The sequence below is a fragment of the Bos javanicus genome, chromosome 11 (genome assembly GCF_032452875.1).
Source record: "Bos javanicus breed banteng chromosome 11, ARS-OSU_banteng_1.0, whole genome shotgun sequence".
In the NCBI taxonomy this organism is placed as follows: Eukaryota; Metazoa; Chordata; class Mammalia; order Artiodactyla; family Bovidae; genus Bos; species Bos javanicus.
In genome coordinates this window covers 67315921-67332006 of record NC_083878.1, presented here as the reverse complement: position 1 = coordinate 67332006, position 16086 = coordinate 67315921, and the positions used below count along the sequence as shown (strand labels likewise).

Genomic DNA, 16086 nt, shown 5'->3' with positions numbered 1-16086 from the left:
TAATGCGGGATCTGACTCATTGGAAAAGACCCTGATGCTGGGAAAGATTGAGGGCCAGAGGAGGACATGACAGAAGATGAGATGGTTGGATGGTATCACGGACACAATGGACATGGGTTTGGGTGGATTCTGGGAGTTGGTGATGGACAGGGAGGCCTGGCATGCTGCGGTTCATGGGGTTGCAAAGAGTCGGACACAACTGAGTGACTGAACTGAACTGAACTCTTTGAAAGGGTGAATTTCAGGATATGTGAATTATAGCTCAGTTTAAAAAAAGAAAACTGTTAAGATCAGAGAATAGATTGATAAAGTTATTCTATTCCCTCCTTTTTCTTTTTTTTTTGAAAATATGGAACACATAGTTTTGTGATGACCTCAATAAAGATCCTTTTTCAATCACTGGATCTGAAAATGAGATATCTGTATATTCACCATTTGCTCTGGTCACCTAAGACTTTTGTTGTTATCACTAACAAAATTATTGTTAGTGATATTTCTATCTTGTGAGTTAGTTTTAATTTTCTCTCCTATTAAATGCTTATTGTGACATGTAACATCTAAAATATAATATAGAGCTGAATGTTCATTAAGTGCTTTCTGATGCCTAAATTACTCTGCTGCGTCGCTTCAGTCGTGTCCGACTCTTAGCGACCCCACGGACTGTAGCCCACCAGGCTCCTCCGTCCATGGGATTTTCCAGGCAAGAGTACTGGAGTGGGGTGCCATTGCATTCTCCTAGAAGATTCAAAAAAATTTTTTATAGCTATTTACTTTTTAGTGAGGTATAATTGATATACAAGTTGTATGTAAGGTGTATAACTGAAACATTTTGATACAGTTACACAATCATGGGGCAATACCACAATCAAGGTGGTAAACACACCCAGCAGCCTCAGAAGTTTCCATGTTCCCCTTCATAATCTCTTCTTCCAGTCCCTCCCCATACCATGCAACCACTGATCTGTTCTCTGTTGTTATAGGTTAGTTTGCATTCTCTAGAATTTTATGAAATGGAATCATATGGTAAGTATTTCTTTTTGGTCTGACTTCTTTATACTCAGCATAATTATTTTAAGACTCATCCATAATTACTTTGAGGTTTATGCATAGTCTATTCCTTTTTATTGCTGAGTATTATTCGTTGTATGAAAAACCACAGTTGTTTATCCATTCATGTGTTGATGAAAATTTGAGTTGTTCACAGGTTTTGGCTCTTAAAAATAGACCAGTTATAAACATCTGTGTACAAGTCTCTGTCAGAATATACATTTCTTCTTTTCTTGGGTGAATACCTAGGAGAACAATGGCTAGGTCATGTGGTAGGTGCATATTTAACGTTTTGAGAGACTGTTAGAACTGTTTTCCGAAGTAAGAGTACCATTTTACATTTCCACCTTCTAAGTGTGAGTATCCCTCCTTCAAATAGAAATATCTTTGAATGGAAAAGAAGACAAGCAGAGAATTAAACAACTGATTCAGAAGCGGTGCCTATGGGCCAGGCAGGAGCTTTCTGAAAGAAAATGAAGAGTGAAAGAAACAAAGCCACTTTTTGATTTTGCTTAAAAGTGTCTGGTTTAAGCTGCCTAAAAGTACCTTCCTTTGCACTCACTCGATCATTGTTTATTACAATGGGAAACAACAGAGTACAATAATACAATTGCTTCTCAAATGAGGATGTGGGGAGCTGATGAAAACCTCCTTCCATTTCTGGAGGACAAAAGCTTCACATGAAGAGTAGCTGTCAAGTTGTATGCTTAATTCCAATGAGTTTCTTCCTGGAGTATTGCTTACATAGAACACTATGAGCTTTGACTGTGTGGATCACAATAAACTGTGGAAAATTCTGAAAGAGATGGGAATACCAGACCACCTCACCTGCCTCTTGAGAAACCTGTATGCAGGTCAGGAAGCAACAGTTAGAACTGGACATGGAACAACAGACTGGTTCCAAATAGGAAAAGGAGTACATCAAGGCTGTGTATTGTCACCCTGCTTATTTAACTTATATGCAGAGTACATCATGAGAAACTCTGGGCTGGAGGAAGCACAAGCTCGAATCAAGATTGCCTGGAGAAATATCAGTAACCTCAGATATGCAGATGACACCACCCTGATGGCAGAAAGTGAGGAACTAAAGAGCCTCTTGATGAAAGTGAAAGTGGAGAGTGAAAAAGTTGGCTTAAAATTCAACATTCAGAAAACGAAGATCATGGCATCCGATCCCATCACTTCATGGCAAATAGATGGGGAAACAGTGGCTGACTTTATTTTTCTGGGCTCCAAAATCACTGCAGATGGTGACTGCAGCCATGAAATTAAAAGACGCTCCTTGGAAAGAAAGTTATGACCAACCTAGACAGCATATTAAAAAGCAGAGACATTACTTTGTCAACAAAGGTCCGTCTAGTCAAGGCTATGGTTTTTCCAGTGGTCATGTATGGATGTGAGAGCTGGACTATAAAGAAAGCTGAGTGCCGATGCTTTTGAACTGTGGTGTTGGAGAAGACTTCGAGAGTCCCTTGGACTGCAAGGAGATCCAACTAATCCATACTAAAGGAGATCCGTCCTGGCTGTTCATTGGAAGGACTGATGTTGAAGCTGAAACTCCAATACTTTGGCCACCTGATGCGAAAAGCTGACTCATTTGAAAAGACCCTGATGCTGGGAAAGATTGAGGGCAGGAGGAGAAGGGGACAACAGAGGATGAGATAGTTGGATGGCATCACTGACACAATGGACATGGGTTTGGGTGGACTCCGGGAGTTGGTGATGGACAAGGAGGCCTGGTGTGCTGTGGTTCATGGGGTTGCAAAGAGTTGGACATGACTGAGTGACTGAACTGAGCTATATACATCTGAGGCCGTCATTGTGGTAGCAGAAGAAAACTGTGCTTAGGCAAAGGATGCATTTCCTAAAGAGGAGCTACACTAACATAGGCAGGGCCAATCCAACATTGGGCCTATTCTCCTAATTACACACAGGCTAATCTGCAAAACTATTTAATTAGGAAATTTTAAAAAGAGTCTATATTGGAAGGGAAAGAGAATCATTTAAATGTAGGCAATGTCAAAGCTGGGGTTTCCCAGGTGGCACTAGAGGTAAAGAACTTTCCTGCCAACGCAGGAAATGTGAGAGATGTGGGTTCAGTCCCTGAGTCAAGAAGATCCCTGGAGGAGGGCATGGCAAACAACTCCAGTATTCTTGCCTGGAGAATCCCATGGACAGAGGAGCCTGGCTGGCTACAATCTTTAGGGTCACACAGAGTCAGACATGACGGAAGCAACTTACCAGGCACACATGCAAAGTCAAAGGTGCTGTAAAGGCTCTCCACAGAGCAGATGACTTCCTACATGTTTTAGAACAGGAGCTGTAAATCCAGGGACTTCAGCACCATACTAAATGGCAACCATATGCTTGGCCTTAGTATAGGGGTGACAATGGGGAGAGGTGGGATAGTAGGTGAGTTGGAAAGAGTACATGCTTCTTTTAAAGGGAAGTTATTCCGTCTCTAATAATCATTATCATATGATAAATACAGGCCCAGTGTTGCTAGATCTGATTTTTCAATATGAGATGAAAATCTGAATTTTTAGGTGAAATCAGACTTTTAAGTGTTAGTAATAAATTTGTTTTGTTTTTTTTTTAATTGCGGTGTGAATCAAAAAGAACATACGTGCAGACCAGAGAGGGCTTGTTGGCTGCCAGTTTATAACCTCTGGAACTGGAGGCTTTGGGGGACGTCTCTCTCTCCAAATAGTTTCACTCATTTCATTGAATGAAATTCTTTTTGATCAGGGCAGATCCTTACATCTTCTTCCCATTAAGACTTTTTGTTAAAATGCAAAATAGTTCCAAGTGTACTGGTCTCTTTAGCAATTAAACAATAATCAGCCATTAATATCTTAGCGGACGTTGAATTAAGTCTTTAGAAACTTAAAGTTATAAAGGAAACCCAAAGGAGGAGTTCTCTGGACAGCATATGTTTACAGATGGTCATTCAGCTGTTGCTCACATAATTCTAGGGGTGGAAAGTTCAAACCATCTACTCCACTGTTGGAAAGCTTTCATTGTAAAAGTTGCATGTGTTAAGCCAAAATCTGCCTCCTTGAATTCCTCCCCAACCGCTCGGTGGTGGTCTCCTAAAGCTACATATAATAAGACCAATAAGTCCTTTCTGCATGGGAGTTCTCCAAATATCCTTGTGTTTCAATGCTTTGTCTAAATCTCTGTGGTCGCTTCAGTCCTTTCTCATCCCACAAGCATCTCATTAGCATCTCTTTGAGCAGATCTCTGCTATAGTACTTCATACATGGTTTTGTATTTTATCTGAACATATGACTATCTCCTAGAGAAGACTGAGAATTTCATGGGGGTTGGGACTCAACTCATTTTGGTACTCAAATCTTTTCACATTGTTTGGTACGTAGTAGACACTAAGAATTTATGGAAAAGGAAAAAATAAAGGAGGGAGAGGGAGAAAGAAGGAAAGAAAAAAGGGAAGAAGGAAGGAAGGAAGAAGGAAGGAAGGAAAGAATCAGTGACTGGATTCTTAGAAGCTTGACTATCCTGCGTGTTCCTGTAAATGGACCTTGAGTGCTTGTTTGGAGGTTGTAGCAAGGGAGCACAGCTACTTGTATATCCTTGACTGAAGAATGGACTACAGTGCATGAAGCACTATAGCATTCATGAACTACGCATGAAGCACTATTGCAGAAGGTTATCCTCTTCTACTAAGCATACAGCTTCAGAAGGGACACACGTGGGAGGGAGGGAGGGGACACCTGTCTAGCCAGCCAGATCAGCTCAGTCAATCCTGTCTATCAGTGGAGTGACAGATATCACAGCCAGGCTGCCCTCACATCCTGAATGAATTATTAAATGCTTTCTAGTTCCATCTCCTCTTCTATTAAGAACATGTGTCAATGCTATCCTTAAAATATGGGACTTGGAGCCATGGTCTGAACTTGGAATAGCACAGCATGGAATTAGCTCTCTTACCCTGGACACTGGATGGCTACTGATGCACCCTAAGATGGCATCAGCTTCTTTTTTGTCAAAGGCATTCTTGTTGGCTCTCAAGATAGCTATGCGTCTTCTTGCTTTTTTCTTTTTCTTTGCACGAAATGTTACTAAGTCAAGTTTCTCTAAACTTGCTTGTATATGAAACTGTTTGCAAGTTCAACATTTTATATCTGTCCTATTAAATTTCACCATGTTATTTGCAGGCCAACATGGAAAGGTCTGTGTTGGATCTCAGTTTTGTCGTCCAGTGCGTTGTCTCACTGCCTCACTCAGAGCTCGGTGTGCTGTCAGAATTATGCCTGTTGCTGAGTTGTAGGTGAAAGCCAGCAGAGATCACTGTCTTGGGGGAATGCAGTCATCAGCATAGAGTGTCTTGAGCGGACAGGCCTGGGTGGGGCTTCACAGGAGGGGGTGCTCTGGCGGCCAAGGAAGGGAAGTAATTCAGAGAGGCAGGGGAGGGGGCTGAGAGGAAAGGTTTTGGATGAAAGCAAATTCTATCTTCTTCACAGGGTTCAGTCTCAATATTTCCTTGTTTACTTTCCCCTTCAGTACATATTGAGTTAGTGAATCATTTTGCAGATACTCTGAACTCTATATATTTCTCCAATTTTCTTTCAGTAGAGAAACACTTGTTGTTTAGTTACTAAGTCATGTCTGACTCTTTTGCCACCCTATGAACTGTAGCCGCCAGGGTCCTCTGTCCATGGGATTTCCCAGGCAAGAATACTGGAGTGGGTTGCCATTTCCTTCTCCAGGGATCTTCCTGACCAGTGGATCAAATCCACGTCTCCTGCATTGGCAGGTGGATTCTTTACCACCGAGCCATCAGGGAAGCTCAGAAAAACATACAGGCATATTTTTCTCATCTAGGTATGACGTTATCAACATTCTCACACTGACCTTCAATCCTTATTAAAATGATACTTATGATAATAATATCACCTTGTTTTGTTATAACAGTTCATGATTTTTAAAGCACTTTCACATAAATCTCCGGATCCTCGCAGTAGCCTAATGAAAATTTCAGACGGGGTATGCCTGGGTCTACTTGACAGGAGTTCATAACCACGGGGAAGTGGCCCCCAATATTTCATGAAAGCCAGGCTTACTCCAAGAATGATCAGAGATAGACCTTTAAGAGAATCCTTGGAAGAACTTTTGGAGTAGGGATATCTTATGAAAGTTTCATTTTCTTCTTAATAAAGTTATTCTCTAATCAACATGCTTTAACCCTAATGATTCTAAGTCAAGAGAGGTGGGAGCTTGCCTTTTCAAAACATATGACTAGGTCTATTGTTGTGTCTTGTGTTAATTTTTTTCTAAGAGATAAAGGAAATGGGGGGGCAGAGGGGGAGTTGGGGGTTAGCAGATGCAAACTCGTATATACAGAATGGATAAATAACAAGGCCCTACAGTATAGCACAGGGAAATATTATCCTGTGATAAACCATACTGGGAAAAAGTATAAAAAAGAATGTATATATATACACACAAGCACATATATAACTGAATCATTTTTCTGTACAGTAAAAATTAACACAACATTGTAAATTAACTATACTTTAATTAAAAAAGAAATAAAATAAATAGAATTGGATAGTTTACTCTGATATGGGAAACTATTGTTTGTTTATAAAATATGCACTATTGCATTTCAGTCAGAGATATAAAAAGTATCCAAAGGAAGATTCTTTGGACTGGATTTACCAGAGATTTGCCTATTTTATTGGTCAAAGACACAGCTCCTGGCATAATTTATCAGTTAACTTGTTTTAATTTGTTTAAATTAATTAATGCATTTTAATCTTTTTTCTTGTATTTTCCTTAGCTTTAAAAATATCTTTTACTCAATTATTTTTCTTTTTTGTTTAATAAGAAACAGACTAAAAACTGAATTTGCTAGGATTAGATCTTGTGGATCTTGATATTTCTGTGACATATTCATTATATTTATATATGTGGGCTTTTTATTGTCTTGAACACCTTGATGGCAAGTAAAGTAGATTTTGGTTTATTAATCTTTGATTCAAGAATTATTTAATAAGATATTTTTCCATTGTCCAACCGGTTGAGATTTTGTGGGTTTGAGGGGTCTTGTTCTGTCTTCGGCTATTTCTAATTTTGCTTCATTTTAAATTGGCAGTTCAAAGGTCTGATAACTTCTTGAGATTAGGTGAAAGTAGTTGTTAATCAGGGTCAAATGAGCAAAAATTGGTGCATTGTTTATTGAAGGAATATATGAATCAAGGCATTCGGTCAACATTTATTGACCACCTATTAAGTACCATGTACTCTGAGGCAGTGGGAAGTGGAGAGAAAGATTTCTTCTCTGTCCCTAATAACCTTACAGGAAGGGATTATGCTGCTGAATTAACAGAATTCAGTATTCATTGTCTTCAAATGTTCTGATTCAATACACGGTTGCAAAACATACAGTAGGATTGCTAAACTGCAAGTCTGGGTTGTTTTTTCATGAATGAGATAATTGCACAATTAAGGAACTCCCCTGTTTTCTAATTGTTTTAAAATAAAGGAATGATAAAAATTGTGGAGGCAGATTTACCTTGGAGCTAATGAACGCTGGTTAGGCTCCTGGCACTGGGTTTCATGTAGTCATATGCTTTTGTAAATTTGCAAAAGTAAGATATTTCAATTCTTTTTCTTAAGAAGGTTTTCCTGGACCTGTCTTTGTGCCAGCTACATATGTTGCTGCCATCTGTGTTGCCAGGTAGCAGTGTATTTAAAGGTCAACAGATACTCTTTGTTGATTGCTTTTCTTCAGGAAATTTACACACATTTCTGAATAGTCAGTACCCAAATACCACTAACAACTTTGTATGTTTACATATATCCTTAGTGTTTTGTTGTTGGTTCATACTATTCAGTACATCTAACTCCTTGAAAGTGTTTCAGCTATTCTAAAATATAGCCAAGAAACTAGAATGAAATCCTCAAGGAATTACCTCACTTATATCAATAGAATATGCCATAAAGAATAAAACTGTACAGTTTTTGAAAAAGCTGGAAAGTTCTTCCTCACTGCTTACAGGGTTGCATGATATATTTTCTATGATAAATTAATAATTGGCACTTGGTATTTTAGGAGACTAGAAAGATTATGTCAACAGTGAGGTCTCAACAGTGGAAGACTCCAGGTCCTAGAGCACCAGGAAATAATGGAGAGAGTTTATCCTTTTCGAATCTTGAGCACCTACCACAGTGCCTGGCATTCAGTAGGTGCCCAACGGTACTTTTAAAATAAATAAAAGGAGAATGATGGGGAAACTACCAGGAATTGTACGAGGAGAGCCAGCACGGTTGAAGCTTTAGGCAGTCCATTATAATACAAAACAACAACAAGACCCCAATTTTGATCAGTCAGAAAAAATACTGTGACCCAGAGAAGGGTGATTCTTTGTTAAGCAGAGGTTTACTGCATTAATGATAAAATTATAATGGTTCTTTATGGGGACAACTGGAGCTGCCTATTGACATTCTGTAAGGGCTGGCAGATGGGGCGATTAACTAAAATGAAAATATTAGTTATGGAAAGAGGTTCAGCACCAGTTAAACAATTAAATATGTCAACATTTCAGAGGTGGCCTATGATCACTGTGATGTGATGTAGGGCTGCCATGAAGATGAAGGGTTAAAGGGGTATTGGTAGCGGTGTGTGGGAATCCAGTATTTCTGTAATATTCCTATAATTAGTTTCCATGAAAGGAGAGAATTTGGATAGGCTTTTTCAAACTTTCAAACAACTGACATGTTGTTTATTTATTACCTTTTTGCCCCAGAAGCAAATTTAGCAATTTCTACTCCTTTTTTCCCCCTCCCCTTTTGTGCCCCAACTCCCTTCTTTGCTACTGATGAAGTAACCGTGACCTGAATTCGATATCTCATCATTCATGTGACAGTAATTAACAGTTAGTTTCAATTTACCTCCTGCACATATGGTGGATGGTTCAGCTGCTAGAATTTCGATGCAGGATTTCTTCAATATCTAGGAGGAGAGGAAATCAAAAAGTCAAAGTCAAAGCATAGCTATTTTGTTAGAAAAGTGGGTTTGATTTTAGCTACCAGGATCAGAAGGCTCAAGGATACTATGCTGTAGTGGGTGGATAAGTAGAGTGTTACATTTTCACTGATATTATTAATGTCAAGCATTTAATGAGCAGTACTGTGCTAGATGTTCTGGGTGTCACAAAAGCTATGTGCCTGTGTGCTAAGTCGCTTCAGTCCCGTCCGACTCTGCGACCCTATGGACTGCAGCCTGCCAGGCTCCTCTGTCCATGGGATTCTCCAGGCAAGAATACTGGATTGGGCTGCCTTGCCCCACTCCAGGGGATCTTCCTGACCCAGGGATTGAAGCTGCATCCCTTAGGTCTCCTGCACTGCAGGTGGGTTCTTTACCACTAGCAACACCCTGGAAGCCCCACAAAAGCCATAAGAATTATTTATTCATTTGTTCTGGCAGATATGCATTGAATCTATGAAAGGCCAGTCCTAGTTATAGAGACGTTTACATCCAGTAGATGAAATGGGAGCTACACTTGAAAAGATAAATAACCATGGACCATTCTATGTGATAGATGCCAGGGTAAAAGGGCAGACAGTACAAGCTACAGAGTTCATGGGGGAGATCACTGAGGGCTGTAATTGAGAAGGGCTTCCTGGAAGAAGTGGCTGCTGAGGGTGGGATGTAGTCAAGTGGGCAGGAATAAGTTAGGGGAAGGTTAAGGTCCCAGCAGGGAGTGGCATTTGCAAAGGTGAGAAACTAGAAATGCATAGACCTCTTTAGCTGGAACAAAAGAAGCTTAAAAAGTAGAAAAACAAGTGATTAATAGATAAGACCAGAGAGATAGGATGGAAATGGCCAACTCTCTAGAAGAGATGCACGCTCAGATTACTCAGTCGCCTTCTAGTTAAAGAAGTGGAAACATGTTGCAGGCAAAGGATGTCTTTGAAGCCTGCTTATTGTGCCTCACACTTTAAGAGGACCTTACGTAAATGGAAATAAAATAGTTTTTCCCCCAAGTGAGTCTTTCAGGGTTCAGTGGAGAGTCTGGAGAACTCCAAGACTGCACAGGGAATTAAAGGCTTCTGGCGAAATCGGGGTATCTGACTTTTAAGCTTTTCTCTAGCATTTATGAATCCCACTGCTTACTGCATAAGGATTCTAAAATTTTGGCCAAGCATTTTAAACAAGTATAGGACACTGAGTGATATACCGCATGATCTTTATTTGGGTGGGCCTTACTTAATTTGGAAATTGAAATGGGTCAGAGGGCTGAAGAAGACCATTTTGCTCTATTTATGAAGGGGGCATTTGTTAAAAGAATTAATAGTGAAATAAAATGTAAAGTCTGTAAAAGAAAAAAAGGATTTTTAGCATTGGGAAACACACATTAACTTGCATGGATGTTTTTAGCAAATATGCTTCTTTGTTCCAGCTTAAGTGATACATATGCCACAAGGATACAGTAAAACAAAATATATAATAAATTATAAAAGGGGAGGAAATGGATTAAAGGGAAAATCAGGGGAAGATGAAGTAAGGAGTGAGAATAGCATAGACAAAATACACTGGGAAGAGCTTATTTCCTTGTTAGGAGTGGCTCCTGAATTTAATTCTAAGCTTTCTAGTAGCAAATGAGGACAGACAATATTTATGAGATTCTCAGTCTGAAGAATGAAAACAAACCAGTTTCTCAGAAGAGATAATATTTACCCATTCCAGAGAGAAATCTGGGCATCCTCATAGAGAAGCATTGTGAAAGGAAATGAACAACATGCTTCAGAAAATTGTTCTCTGATATACAGACGACAAAACATTCAGACGTATTCACTGAAAGAGGCTCCCTCGCAACCAGGTATTTGAGGTAATTCTCTATACCTGAGAGTCATAAGAAGCAGCATGGTCCTCCCTCAGTACCTGCAGGAGGACTGGTCCAGGATCCATGGACACCGAAATCAGAGGATGCACAAGTCCCTTATATAAAATGGTGGAGTATCTGTACACATTCTTCCGTATACTTTAAGTCAGGGGTCCCCAACCTCCAGACTATGGAAATGGTACACATCCATGGCCTGTTAGGAATTGGGCCGCACAGCAAGAGGTGAGTGGCAGGCAAGCCAGTGAAGCTTCATCTGCCACTCCCCATCACTCGCATTACCACTGAACCATTCCCCTGCCCCCACCCCTGGTCCATGGAAAAATTTTCTCCCACAAAATCAGTCCCTGGTGCCAAAAAGGTTGGGGACTGCTGCTTTAAATCATCTCTAGATTGCTTATAATTCATAATACAATGGAAATGCTATGTAAATAGTCCCCAGCATGCTGCAAACTCAAGTTTTACTTTTTGGAACTTTCTGGATTTTTTTTTTTTTTACAAATATTTTTGATCCCCAGCTGGTTGAATCTGCAAATGTGAAACCCAGGTTACAGAGGGCTGACTGTATTTCTTTTTCTTGACAATTCTAAGATTTAGACTTCCAGCTATTTTTCCTGAACATTCTTTCTGCCTCTTTCACAATTTAAAGGCATTTTAGTATCTGTTTTCAGCTTCTATGTGATTCCAGAGTCAAAGCAATTTGTTCCTTTTTGTCAGCGCTTGACTTCTTTCCTCTCGCTTTAGCTTACCCAGTCACCACGTACCTCAAGCACAGATGCAGTCTCAGTTCCCCCTGTTTCGCAGGAATGAGATAACATGCACCCAGCTCTCCACCTCCATCTCTGTTGGTCAGTGGTCCTCACATACCTGGCTCTAGGGACCCAGTATCACCCCTGAGCCCTTCACTGACATTGTTACTTGGAATGAGGGACAGCCCCACCCCCTCCACCCCCCACCCCCCCTCCCCCACCCCCGCCACCGAAGGATATATCCTGGGCATCCGTGTTTCCCTTCAGGCTTTTCCTTCCTCCTCTTTCCAATGGTCAATACAGTCCTTTAGATGAAGCAGCATCCTAGGATTGGGGCTTGCCAGGATCCTCATCCAGATCCTCCCCAGATAGCACCCAAGCTACCTGAACTGTGATGACTGTCCTCTCCTCTCTCCCCCCTAGTTTGCTGCCACTGGGCTCTTCTTGCCTGAAGGGCCATCCTAGCTACTGGTGGCCGTTACTCAGAGAGGCAACCACCCTCTTCATCATGTTTTCAGGCATAAATCTCCAAACAGGCCACATTGGAAGAAACACAATTGACCCATTGGAGAAATTTATTTAAGTGATATTAGAACAACATAAAGCTGTTTCTTACGTTTTAAATAAAATTCCTCCATCTCCATTTATAAGTCATTTTATTATCTTCAACTAAAGATTTCAACAGTCCAAGAATGAAAATTGAGCTATTGGATCTATCCTGTCCCATTCCTCAAACTCCATCAAAACACAAAAATGAAATTTTCACCCATGTTACGTTCCTGACTTGGAAGCAACATTTTTGAACCAACTCTAATACTTAACCAGGGGTCAGTAAAGGAAACACCCGTGAATCTTTAACCACAAAGACACACTTGCAGGTTTTGTCATAATAAACACATGCCGTATGATTCTCTCAAAGTGTCTGCAATTAGCTGATAAATCTAAGGAGTGTATTAGGGCCAAAAAATGTCAGCCAAGTGCAGTGATTCAATCCAGTAAAAACACAGCTTTCCCAATCTTAACATAAAACATCTGGAAGGGATATGGTGCAGCCAATAGAGTAAAATTTATCAGTGAGGGGGATGGGCAGGATTTGTCTGGGACTGTGGCTTCTATTAGTTTGAAATATCTGGTTTCAAAAGGTAGGAAGTCAGAATGGCATGGGGTGGATTTGGGGTCCTTTGGTTATTAGCAGCCCAGACTGTACAGTAATCAGTCTGTCTGAACTTCAGCAGACAGCAGAGCAGCCTAAGGGACTGGAGACTGGATGGGTGTGGGGAGGCAGAGGATCCGTCCCCGATCTGGGCACTGGTAGCCATGGAGGAGGTACAGACAGAGCACTGGGAACCAGAAGATGGGAAATGACTAGACAGAGCGGAAAGAACTCACACAGGGTCGGGGTGATGTCAGAGGTGACAGAATAATTGACCTCCACCGGAGACTGGGCTAAGACTACCACATGTCTCAAGCCTAACCAGTGTGAAGAACTGGCTTTTGGCCTTGATCTTGGTCCTCTACTTGTCTGACTTATGGTCCCTGGCAAATCCTTAAACTTGTCTGAACCCCAATTTTGTGAAACAGTTTAACATACTAATAATTTAGAATCTGGAATCAAATTGCTTGGGTCAACTCATAAGCACTGTGACCTTGGGGAAGTTCCATAACCTCTCTGAGTCTGTTTCCTCATCTGTAATGGTAGGATAAGAACAGTACCTACTGCATGAGGTTGTTGAGTTGGGAAGATTAAATGAGATACTATAGGTAGAGTCCGTAGCACAGGGCCTGGAAATCCTCAACTAATGATAATTTATTCTTAGGAACCTGGGCTCTGGAGACAGAAAAAAATAGATCTGGACTTTAAATAGATTTCTGTTCAGATCCAAGCCCCACCACTTACTGGCCAGGAGGATTTGGATAAGTTATTAAACTTCTGCATCTCAGTTTCTTTTTCTGTAAAATGAGAATAAGAAAAACACTGACCTCAAAGAGCTGTCTGATGGTAAAATGAGTAACAGACAAGAACGCAGAGAAGTTTCATTTGTAAAATCAATAGAACTTAGGTGGTAAAAGTTGGCTTAGAGAGTGAGGAAGAGAGTGAGATTAAGGAATACTGACAAGGTTTTTGTTCTGTAGACAGAACTAGACAGATGTGATTAGTCAATAGATAGTTATTTAATGACCTTGGGCCATCAGCCAACGAGTGCCTTTCATGAAAATAAGGTACCAAGAAACAGGCTCAGAGCAGCCTTAGTAGTAAAGCTCTTAGCAGGATGTCTAACACATACTCAGTTCTCAAACAATGGTAGCTGTTACTCTTACTTCTGTTACCTACTGCTATGACTGCTACTACTCTTGGGCAAAGACAATCACTCATAACTGCGTCTATCTCATCACTCACCATTGGCCTCTTGCTAAATCCTATTTGCTGAAAATGCCTGAAAGATGGCTAATAATGTTATCCTGCTACCTTTTGGGCAGATTTCAAAAAGAAGATATATGGGTAAGCATGTTGGAATCTGTAAAGAGCTCTAGAAATGCACGTGTTGTACTGGTAGTGATACTCTTGAACACCTCATTAGATTATTAGGGGAGTAAAAGAGGCAACCGATGTAAAATAACTCTGCCAAGTAATAAAAGCTATTCAATATATTTAAAGTGAAATCCATGGTGGATTAGTCCAGGACTTTACTTATTTACTTTGAAGACTTTTCTCATAAAGTTCAGGGTTTATGCAGAGATTTCTCAAGAATCCTTAAAGATTGTGAATATTTGCATAGAGTTGTTATGAATCCCTCCCTTACCATAAGCTTACCTAATTTTTTCCCCCTCATTGCTCTGCCTCCTTCCCTAATAAACTATCATTCTTTATTTACTTGGCCATTTCCTGTTGGAAGGGTTTTGTGTGTGTTCATTTAAGACCAATTTCCTTTATCCATTTGTAGTATTAGGGCCTTTTGCTTCTACATATCTAGATAGCATGTTTCTTAGTGTCTTATTTATCATGAAAGGCATATTCTGCTTCTAAGATGCCTAGAGCTTGAAGTAGGCTGGCCCATAGGTGGTTAACTATCTATCACCCAATTCACTCCAGTATTCTTGCCTGGAGAATCCCAGGGACAGGGGAGCCTGGTGGGCTGCCGTCTATGGGGTCGCACAGAGTCAGACACGACTGAAGTGACTTAGCAGCAGCAGTTCTCTAAGCCAAAACTTAGCAATGTCCCTTACATTCACTCTCCTTGTCACCCTCCAAATTCAGTATGGATTTTGTGACCTAAGTCTTGGTGATTTTACCAGTGAAATATTTCTGTATTCATTCACATTTTAGTATAAATTACCATCTTCCAGAGGACTTATTGTGGTTTATAATGATATATTTATGATTGGTTGGTCATTGTCTATCTTCCCTCTTAGACTATAACCTCTACAAAGGCAAGGAGAATTGTTTTTATCCAGCACATAGTAGGCACTAAATAAATATTTGTTGCACAAATGGCACTTTCTGTATGGCTTCATTAACTGGCATTTTAGCATATTATATAGCAGTCTTTCTTTTTCCCCATAAATATAATCTTTTATTACATTAATCTTTTCTGGTTTTTTAAATTGAACTTTAAATCTTTTATAGTCTTTTGAATACAAAGCTAGTTTCAACATCTTGTAACATCTCCCTCTTCTTATTAAGCACCACCATCTTTGGAGACTGCCCTTTCAGCAGGACTACTTCTCACCTTCATCCTTTTAAATGACTTATATTTTAAAACAGTAATGTTGTAGGTGTATTATATCCCCATGTTTAAGGTCTAGACAGGCCTGCTTTGTAAAAGGCCTTGGTCCCTTTACTTGGCAAAAATGTATATGTTTGAGAGGTGGGGTTCAGACTCCCAGGTACAATACTATAGCTGATGGCAGTATTCATGTTGGATAAACCTGGAGGATATTGCTTTTAGAAAATGTCAGGGAGCTTGGGACACGTATCTGGCTCATCCTTGTCTTCAGGACTGTCAATCTTGCCCCCACGAATTTTGAAACTATTTGATCTATAATAAAATTTTGGAAAGAAAAAAAAGATAGTCACCTTTCCTAAGTAAATTCCATTCCACATTTAAAACTCAATAGACATATCACTCTAGTACTGTTGCCTGGAAAATCCCATGGATGGAGGAGCCTGGTAGGCTGCGGTTTATGAGGTCGATAAGAGAGCAAATTCACTTTCACTTTTCACTTTCATGCATTGGAGAAGGAAATGGCAACCCACTCCACTGTTCTTGCGTGGAGAATCTCAGGGGCGGGGGAATCTGGTGGGCTGATGTCTATGGGACTGCACAGAGTCAGACACGACTGAAGTGACTTAACAGCAACAGACATATTTATTGTTAACTATGGACATTATCCTAGATTCCTATCAGTTCTATGGAATCTGA

General features: G+C 40.2%; 1 protein-coding gene across 2 annotated transcripts in view; it reads right to left on the bottom strand.

Moving 5' to 3' along the window:
- The window catches only part of ANTXR1 (ANTXR cell adhesion molecule 1), a 258255-nt gene that overhangs the window by 169731 nt on the left and 72438 nt on the right, over window positions 1-16086 (bottom strand). For both annotated transcript variants that reach the window (XM_061432860.1, XM_061432861.1), the window contains one exon: window positions 8965-9025. In XM_061432860.1, coding sequence (XP_061288844.1) covers window positions 8965-9025 — 61 coding nt within the window. The remainder of the gene's footprint in view (window positions 1-8964; window positions 9026-16086) is intronic.